At 37.6% G+C, this 10,555-nt stretch overlaps 1 protein-coding gene across 1 annotated transcript in view; it reads left to right on the top strand.

Moving 5' to 3' along the window:
- Nucleotides 1-10,292, top strand: part of LOC101859311 (intraflagellar transport protein 27 homolog) — a 16,127-nt gene extending 5,835 nt beyond the window's left edge. The window contains exons 4-7 of the mRNA XM_005092912.3: nt 1,666-1,725; nt 2,172-2,289; nt 6,086-6,195; nt 7,429-10,292. Coding sequence (XP_005092969.1) covers nt 1,666-1,725; nt 2,172-2,289; nt 6,086-6,195; nt 7,429-7,527 — 387 coding nt within the window. The 3' untranslated portion in view covers nt 7,528-10,292. The remainder of the gene's footprint in view (nt 1-1,665; nt 1,726-2,171; nt 2,290-6,085; nt 6,196-7,428) is intronic.
- Nucleotides 10,293-10,555: the final 263 nt, after the last annotated feature.

Genomic DNA, 10,555 nt, shown 5'->3' on the forward strand with positions numbered 1-10,555 from the left:
GTCGATGCCTAGAGGACTAGATTTCATTTTTTTTCTCAATAAAAGTGCAATATCAGAAATGGAGGAAGAGCCAACACTTACCATTCAAGTCGCTGGTTGTGGAAGCAGGGTCGTCCTGACACGTTCCCTCTTTACATGTCTACACACACGGAAAAAGGAAAGTCATTGGACAACAGGTTAAATAATTTGACGGCTTTTGTTTGTTTTTGTTGTTATGATCTTATGCTATTGCAAGCGCCATAAAACACTTACCATATGAGTACGCGGGACATATTAGATTTCTAAACATTTTCAGTATGGTTGGAATTATTTAGTTCTTAAAATCAATATAAACCGAAGTTTAATACCAACATAGAAAACACTACTTATTTGGTATAATTTCAAAAAATAAGTGAATATATAGTATGAAAAAAAGTTTCCTGTACAAATGTCACAAGAGAAAGTTTAACTCGATTTTTAAACGTTATACAGTGGAACTCGGATTCAACGAGGTCGCCGGGCCAGACCTAAAATTTCGTTGAATCCGAGTGTTCGCATAGCAAACATGAGGTTTTGTGTAGATAATTACAGGCACAGAGCAAGTAATGTGTAAAGAAAAGTCACAAAGACGCAAGTGCCTGAAATGCCTGCATATTATAAGCTGTGTAAAACTAAAAAAAGACCGATTCGTTCTAATGCACGCCTGTGTCATCTCAATCGTATGCCAAGAAGCTGTGTTGCTGTGTACAGCCTTGCATAAGGCAACTTTTGATTCCATAGACTAGCGCACAATTAATTAGGTAAATAATGATCGATTGCCGAGGGGGAAAAAAGACTGTGACGCGTTTGTATCTGCGACGGTCAACGCCAGGACCGCTATTGCCCTACCCCCCCCTCACCGACATGCATGAAGACCGCCCATCCAACCCCGACACATGCCAGAGTACACGTGCATGTGCCAACAACGCATGTGTTAGTATAAAAAAAAGGCCGCTGATTGGTCGTTTGCAATCGGCTAAGTGAATAATGGTTCACGATGCAGGTGCAATGGATGGTTTCCGGGAATCCGTGAATAGATAAAGTTTGTTCTGGGAGAAAAATTAACGAAGCCACGTCTGCAGGGGCTGTTCACCCTGGAAGCGACCTCATTGAATCCGAGCTCGCTAATTTAAGTGCTCGTTGAATCCGGGCTATCTTTATTGATTTTAAAGAAGAAAAAAAAACGGGGAATCTATGTCATCTCGTTGAATCCGAGTTCTCGTTGAATCTGAGCTCATTGAATCCGAGTTCCACTGTACCTCTTCTTCTTTACAATTCCCAACAGTTAAGTTGAACTTCAGATGAGTTGATCTTTGTTTCACTCCCCTGACGGCATCATCTTTTCTGTAGTCAACTGTACCTTTATGACTGAATGAGCAAATGCATGTTTACATTATTATGAGGGTATAGGTTTAAATGAAAAGCGATTGTTTGTGAGAAAATATGAATTGATATATCTATGTAAAACACTTAGGACCATCCTGGTGGAAAGGGGCTTCTATGTGTATGTGCTTTATTATCATTGATATGATTATATTTTTTATTGTTATTATTATTATATTGTTATTGAGATGTTACATTGCATTTTTCTCTTGAAAATGTAATCAATGTACATGTCATATCAAGAGTTTTTTGTTTTTTTCACAGGAAATGTACATTTATGACACTGCAGGAAAAGAGATATTTTCAGATTTTGTGAAGCGATTAGTAAGTATTTTATTTTATATGATATATATAACAGTATAAATCCTCTATGAATTTTACAAATCTATTTTGTTTTGTCTGCCTTTCATTTTGTAGCATGCAAATATTCTTTTTTAAACGTGTGACATGCGGTGGCTCAATAATGTGTAATTCATGTTAATGGAGACTTTTTTTTTTTCAAGTAGGGCCTACTTTAAAAAATCTGTGTATATAACCTTTTCATATTGGCGCTCATATGACCTTATGCAGTTGCGAGCACCGTAACACCTCTACTAAAAGAAACAAAAAACCTTTTCATATAATCCCTGAGGTAAACAGTCAATTACTAGCATATTTTTTGTTTTGAAAATCAATCTTTGTTTTTGTACCATACCAAAGTAGCCAACAGGTGGAAATGATGTTGTTGGAAAAAATACTACATTTCCAAAATCATTGCCTTTTTTCTCCAGTGGGACCATCCATCTGTGATAATGGTTGTATATGACTGTACCAGTGAAACATCCTTCTCAAGCTGTGTGAAGTGGCTAGAGAGGGTCCGTGCTCAAAGCCCAAATACACAAATTCCAGGTAGGTTTGTTTTTTTCGCTTTTCAGATTCCATTGTTTGATTCAATTATTTTATTTTTGTATATATTACTTTAGTGACGTACATCCTAATTACTGGGTACTCCCCACTGTATGTGACTCTGTCTAGATCAGAGACATTCTTGGGTATTAAGAAGAAGACTTAGCACAAACATGCACATGCATGTTGTATACAGAGTGAGAACAAAAATGAGTCTGAGATAGAATACAGATGATGTTTTGAGGGTTTCAGACTCACATAATCTGAATGGAAAGATAATTTTCAAACTGCAAATTTCCACATAAACTTCCTGTTTCCTGTATCAAACGTAAACTGACTGTTGTCAACCATTACCAAGCGTGTTGCTAGTATGGCTTTTGCAGTGAAGCTTCCTTCTGATCTCACTCTTCTGAGTACAAATAACTGAGCATTCTGCAGCATACCCCCCAGGGCAGTGCTACTGACTGAGGTGTCTTTAGGTCATTCCCAAAGGGGGGATATTAACATGTTCTTATGCACAGTAGAATTGTAAATGGGCTGATTTATCAATGTCATGCTAGTAATGTGCAAACAACATAGGGGGAACTGCTGCTTCTTCTTTCCTCATGCAAACAACATAGAGAGAACTGCTGCTTCTTCTTTCCTCATCTTTACTATCGTCATTTTCCTCTACTTCTTTTGTATGTTTGTCACTGTCCTGTGAAATGCTATTTCCTGGGTGCTTTAATAGTCGAAGCAGACTTTGTGCTGTTGAGGCTAAAGAGGTGAGCGAGAGTAAAACTGATTCCACGTTTAGACTTCTTTCTTGACATCCACCCCTTGGCGCTCATTTGACCTTATGCAGGTTGCGAGTGGCATCAAACCTTTACAAAAAATAATAAAATTCTGCCAAATTTTTTTCAGTGATTTCAAATTGTCATGGAAAACTTTTCGGTGTTTATTTAAACTGTCAACAAAATTTGATCATTATGGTTTTTAACCCTTTCAGCAATAAGTAAAGTTTCTGTGCAGTTTCCAGTGCCCAAGTAAATTGTTGAACTTACAAGCTAAAATTTGAATATATGATAGATACCAGTGTAAAGTGGAGCTTAACTCCTTCATTTCCAAGAGGTGTGCGCTGCTTCTGTAAGTACTGATTTTCAACTAAGCTGGTAAGCCAGGACAGCAGTCTCAGTATCTGTACGAACTTGCTGTCAAGATCTGGCCACTCATGATATATTCAGACACTGGTTTTTCAATAGTGTCACCTTCCTCACTTTCATCATTCAAACACCTTGCAAATCTGTCAAAAAGTGAATTTACTGTCTTTTAAAGTGATTTCGGTGTTCACATTTTGCGAGGTAGTGTGGATAATTGGCGGGTGCTCTTGTGCATCTTTCCTATTCAAACATCCATTTTCCTTATCTCTCCTACTTTTCTTTGTATGTTATTCTCTAGTAATACCTCTAATCTTTTGCACTGATATGAATTATTTGTGCTGCAAGTGCGGTAAAACACCTACTAAAATATGAATGATAAAAAAAACATGCTTGCATCAACAAGATTAGACCTGTGTTTATCGATCATATGCAAACTAGCAGTAAAGTAGTTCAAGCAAATTTGGTACAGATAATATATACATGTGCATTGTTATTCCCAAAAATATGAAATCAATCTATGCTTGTGACTAAATCTCTGTACAGAAGAATTAGAGCCAGATAATATGAGGGACGTCCAGAAAGTAAGTGTCGTTTTAAAATAATTATAAAAGAAATAATTTTCCCTATCAAAACGATTTATTCTTGAATCTCATATATATATATATGACTACTTCTCCACGTAGTCACCAGAACTGTTGAGGCATTTGTCGTAGTGTAGGACGAGCTTCTGAATACCCTCATCGTAGAAAGCTGCTGCCTGTGATGTCAGCCAATGTCGAGTCTCTCCTGTGAGATCAGCGTCTGAGTCGAAGTCCTGCCCAGCCAAAAATTTTTTCAAATGCAGGAACAGATGAAAGTCACTCAGAGTCAGGTCTGGGCTGTATGATGGGTGCTTCAACTGTTCCCATCCGAAGGAGGCGATCAGGTTTTGGGTCTGTGCAGACTTGTGAGAAGTTGCATTGTCGTGAAGATTTCCCCAAAATTCTGCTAAAAGAACTCCTTGCCTGTCCCAAAACATTGTACACAGGACTTTTTTTCCTAACGCGGCCTGCTTGAACTTTTTTGGCTGGGGCGAATCCGTATACTTTCACTACATCGACTGCTGCTTTGACTCGGGCGTGGAGTGGTGCAACCAGGTCTCATCCCCCGTCACAATATGAGTAAGAAAGTCATCTCCTTCATCATTGAAACGTGTCAGGAATGTCAATGCACTGGCAGCCTGTTGATTCTTATGCGCTTGTGTCAGCTGCTTGGGTACCCAGCATGAGCACACCTTTCGATAATCCAAATGGTCTGTGTCGATTTCATGCAGAAGCGACCTTGAAATCTCAGGAAAGTTTGAAGAGAGTGAGGAAAGGGTAAAACGCCTGTCTTCCTTTACCTTAATGTCAACTTTGTTTATCAAATCATCACTGACCAAAGATGGACGCCCACTCCTGGTTTCATCATGCACATTTTCTCGTCCCTCTTTGAACATGTGAACCCATTTCCTCACTATGCTTTCACCCATTGCATTTGCAACAAACACTTCAGAAATCTGCCTCTATGAATGTCGTTAGGCTTCATGTTCTTTGCAGTCAGAAAACGAATAACAGACCGAATTTCACTGTCAGCATAATTTTCAATCTTGGGAGACTTGTTGAAGCTTCAAAAGGGTATAGGATGTTTGCTACGAAATGTGACTGTAAACTGGAGGGGAAAAAACTGGATGAGATGTTTTACAAGCGTTGTAGATTGTTGTTTACAATGGCAAGATGGAAGCTGAGGGCTCTTTATGGTTCAGTATTGAACACATCAACTCACTGTGGAGCAAAATCGGGAATATCCTAACCTGGTTCAGAGAGATGTTCAAATGGTACTTATTTTCTGGACGTCCCTCGTAATAATAATAATAATAGATAGCATTTGTATAGTGTAAATCCACACTCAACAGCAAGCTTTATGCGATTCACGATCTGTACTATTATCCCAGCAGACCTGAGAGCATTCTGAAACAACCTCAACTTTCTGGGAAGCATACAGTGCAAGCGGCCATTTATAGGTGCTAAAACACTAACATACTGACAAGATCTTTCGCTGTCTATGGCTGGGTACCCATTCCCACCTGGGTCAAGGGAGGAAAATTTGTGTAAAGTGCCTTTCCCAAAGGACACAACGTCGGGCCTACGGCTCGAACCCCCGAACCCACAACCTCAGGATTACGAGCCCGGTAGTCTAATTACTAGGCCACTGATGTATACATGTAACGTCTTATGGGCAACCAAGAATGACAAATTTTGCCAAATTCCTTGACATCCATGGTATCGCACAAAGCTAAAAATTTTGTATTTATGTGACATATCATGTATGTCATAAGTCAATGTAGGGGTTAATGATTGTGTTGTATCATTGTATGACTTAGTAATTAGATTGTCTCACAGTGCTCTTCCTCTGTTATTTTTGCATGTGAAGCCACTAATAAAATGAAATGGTTGTTTTTTAGAGGTATCTCTTTAAGCAGGGGATCACATGTGCTGGCAGCTGGGAGTTGAATTGTGAGCATGGAGAATCTCCATGCATGTTATGAAATGTGTTAAATAGATTCAAAGTCTTAATGTTGAAGAAAATTTTCTTTTTAGAGACAGTTTGGTTATATTTCTTTTAAATTATGTCTTTTGTAGGTGCTCTCATTGCAAACAAAGTTGACTTGGAACAGAGACGAATCATCAGTCCTAAAAAAGGTCAGGAGCTTGCACAGGCGAATAAACTGGAATACTTTGAGTGCTCAGCGGTAAGGAACAGGATTGATCATTTATGTTGTTAGCTCAGAAGATGTGGCTTGTAGGTTTTTCTTCTTTTCTACCTTTTGTCATTTCAGTCTGTCATCCCAGAACTGTATAAACCGCATTTTAAAATTAAATTTCGTCTCAAAATAGTTTCCAGCTCTATGATTTGTCAGTTCAGTACTTGGAACCTATTTGGTTTTGGTCTATTTCAAAGCCTTTTGAGAACCTGCTGACTGCCATGTTTATTGTTAATTCAGGGTGAGACTATGGTATCAGTGGCCATTATCTACTCTGACAAAGTCATCTATAAAACTTGACCTTTCACCTATGGCATCAGTTGACCATGCCCAGAGTACTTTTCATAACATCTCCAATGTCTACAAATAGATAAGACCCAGATTTAATGGTGTCTGTGGTATTGGGATTAGGCACTTTTTGTCAAACGCGAAATACATAAGTTGGATTCCATTGTAACTTTAACTTGTGCCGATGCAGGCGGAGAACATCTGTAGTTCCAATTACAGACCTGCATTACTATAAAAATGTTTTCAGGGTGATGAGCGTTATCACACAAAGAGTGGGGCTGGTTTGTTGTTTTTTTCTCGATTTAAAGTGTACAAAGTGCCCTTCTCCACAAAAGGGAGGATAAAGTTATTACACTACGAGCATTCAAAAAGTTTTTTTTAAAGAAAGCACAATCCGTGCAAATTTTTAAAAAATATTAAATTGCAGTGTATTGCCATACCTGGTATAACTGTCAGACCAAGAGTAGTGCATTGACATTGGTTGCTGCTTGGTGTTCAAGGAATGAAATGGATTAATGTAAAAGGATTATTAAAAATTTTGCCTGAAGGTTTCAACCTTCTGCTAAGACGTGTAACTTAACTGATGTACTGAGAGCGCTAGCTGTCTATAATGTTATCATAATGCATTGTTGAATTAAATCGGAAATTTTAATATTCAAACGAAACTTTAAAATAGGTGCAAAATCAATTTATTACTTCATGAGCATGTCTGCTTATACTGATCATAAGTGGATCATTCAGGCAAACCAAGGGTAATATTTTGTTTACAGTTCTGTTGATGTTGATACTTCTATATATATAGGGAAACAATACAGGACTTGAATAGTTTGGACTTTACATCATTTGGGAAAATAATAAATGACATGACAGTGATTTTTCCCCTCCTTTGACTTGATGTTACTATTTGTTTTTCTTTGTTTCTTTTGCTTTCAGAAAGAGATGCAGAATGTTGACACACCTTTCTTCTACTTGGCGAATGAATTTCACAAAGTGTATGAAGAACGTGCAGAGCTGTTTAATTCTTTATCATAGGGTCAAGTTGATCTTAATTTCTTTTTTTTTTTAAATAGCAAATGATTGGAAAGCCCAGGACTATTACTTTAAGTGTTTCTTTCTCAGGGGGCAATTTTTTCCCCTCCTTTCATATGTTTTCAAATGTACTTATTAACTTGAAAGCAAAAAGTTTGGTTTAGCTGTCAGCAACTTGTCATATGTGGGCTGGCTTCCTAAGCATGTGCCCAATCCTCTGCCAACTTCTTTTTTTGACCTCACAGGGAATTATTTTTTTTCAAAAGTACCATAACAAAAGAAATTTTGAAGGTTTTTCACCTATGAGATTGAAGTTGTATTAATGATCTTATCATTTGTAAGTCAAGTCCGTCCTGAATTTGTACTTGTTATCAATTTCAACTCATGTAAGTTTTTTCATGTTCATATTCACACTGTAATACATTAACTTATCAGTTATTTTGCAAACAAGTGAGATGTAAAATTCTGGATTTGCGATAAATTTTTAGACATTCTTTTGGTAATTTTGTTTGCATTCTCTTCTATTATGAAAATTGTCTAAAGAATTTAGGATCTCAGACTCGCAACTGTAAGGTCATGGGTTTGAATCTCGCCAGGGATCCAACATTGTGCCCTTGGGAAGCGCACTTTAAACGACTTTTCCTCTCTCCACCCAGATGGGAATGGGTACTTGGCAGAAGAAAGCAAAAGATCTTGTCAGTTTGTTGGTGTTTGAGCATGTACAATCTGTAGCTTGCACTGTATGCTTCCCCGGAAGCTGAGAATGTTTCTGAGTGTTCAAGTGTGTGTTGGGGTAATTATGATTTTAAAGTGCATAGAGCATGCTGTAGAGCGTGGATATACGCTATATGAATGCAATTATTATTATTTATTAACTTCTATCTCAGTGGAGTGTAGACCTACATGTACTGATATGGAGAGGCAAAACATTGGAACCCTTTATTATTATGACAAAACCCAGTTCCGAAATCACATTTATGTACATTACTTGTACCATACTATGCTGTGCTTGTAATGTGGTTTCAAAGGTATTCTCCGATAAAGATCAGTGCGATTTGGTGGCGTTTTAGCTCCTTTGGGGACTCATCAGGTAGCTGTGACTTACAAATAAAAATAAAGTTGCAAAAACTTGCGCAGTAAGTCAGTGTTCAAAGACAATTCGAGGTTCTCAATGAAAAAACTCAAACCACTGTAAGCGTCCAGTACAATAGGGATACCAAATATTTTTTATTTGCCCTGAATTACACTGACTTTGAGGTGACATGAAAACTTAACTCACTGGAGACGTTTCACGCAGCATTTGGGAGCACCAATGTTTTCCCGAGAGGCGGTTCACGCACCCCCTGCGAGCACAAGTTTCCGTTTTTTTCCTTGGCAAAGTATGCTTGCAAGCGCTGTGTGAACCGTCTCTTACTGTGCAGCCAAACTTTGTTTTGTTTTATGTGAAGTTTCACCGGAATTGGTTGGAAATTTTTTTAGTTATCGAGTCAGAAAGAGTTAGTCACACTGAGGCCCTACTTTCGTTTCTCTGACTGATGTCTGTGTTACCGCAACACTTTGTCAGTACGATGGCAGCACATTTAGTTTTAACACAAAAAAAGGAGGAGAGATCAGGAAGAGAGATGTTTGATAGGAAAGAAGGAGCAAACCACACCAGACCACCCGCCAACCACCCACTTGGCAGAACGAAAAACAAACATTTTTCAAGTGTTTGACGACTTTCACAGTTCAGAAAATTAAGATTATGATATTTCAGACCACGAGGATCCTGATTTCAATGTAAATGAGAATCAAAGCACTGATTCTGATAGAGAATGTCCTTTATCTAGACTGGGCTTTCAAATGCAAAATTCCGCTTTGTCTGGAGCCCTGTTATTTTCACACTGAAGTGGATTGCACAGCTAATACATAAGGATTACCATATATCGATTACCTGCCTATTCGTGAGTTTGAACTTCTTATTCATTTTGAAACACAAAACTCAACAAAAGACACACACAAGGTTGATTTTTTGTGTGTTTTGTTGGGTTTTTGTTACACAAGACATTACGTCAAAAAATTTTGCAGAGCAGCAAATTTTAGCACATTTTCAAAAAATCATTTCTTAAAAACAATAAATAAAATATATTGCCTTTTTTGGTTTGTGTGCCCTATTGGGCATGTTTAGATCTGTTATGTGTGTAAAAATGGTGGTTGTATGTCTTTGAGAAGGGTGTTGTTTGAAATATTGAAATAACCCCCAGAAATGCCAGTCTCCACTGCATGTAAATCTGAAAACGGTCCAGTTTCCAGTGAGTTAAAATCTTTGATTGGACCTCGAATGAACCTTTGGCTCACCTTAATTGAATTTGGTTAAATTTTTAAAGTGTTGACTGTTTAATGTTCTGATCAATTTGATCCTAAGACTTTTTATGAATATTCCACAAGGCAGAAAAATAAGGATGACACTGATTTGAATTACTTTAGTGTCCTCGGTATTCATTTTTTGTTTCAGGTGTATATTTCCATCCTTTCTTTATTTTTTTGGTAGTTATGGATGAACATTTTTCGTTAAAACATTGTTTGAAGATACTTTTAGGCAAGTTTTTATGTTTGTACTAATTTGTAGTTGCATTATTGTTTTGAAAGTCATTGAGAAGATATTTGGTCCCTTTCTATTGTGTCACCCTGCGTTGCATCATGTATGTATAGATGGGAACTAATTTTTTTCTTCTTTTAAATTAAGATAAGGCTGTCTGTTTCAATAAATTGTGATATAATGTTGTACACAAGGATTTACTTGTTTCAATATTTATTTCAGTTTCTAATAACTGAAGGTACAGTATTTCATACTTATTATTTTTAAAAGAGAGCTTTGTATTCCTATAGTGTGATGTTTCTGTTGGAATGTTTGCAAAGTATTTTTTAACACATCTTTGTACTTTCACAGAGAGTAGGTAGCGTAAACACGGCCTCGCTGGCACTTGCGGCCTTCTAACCGCGTGTTGTCGGTGAAATCAGGGTAATTCCGATCGCTGTTTCTTTGCTCTTT

Source organism: Aplysia californica, unplaced genomic scaffold, assembly GCF_000002075.1.
Source record: "Aplysia californica isolate F4 #8 unplaced genomic scaffold, AplCal3.0 scaffold00055, whole genome shotgun sequence".
NCBI lineage: Eukaryota > Metazoa > Mollusca > Gastropoda > Aplysiida > Aplysiidae > Aplysia > Aplysia californica.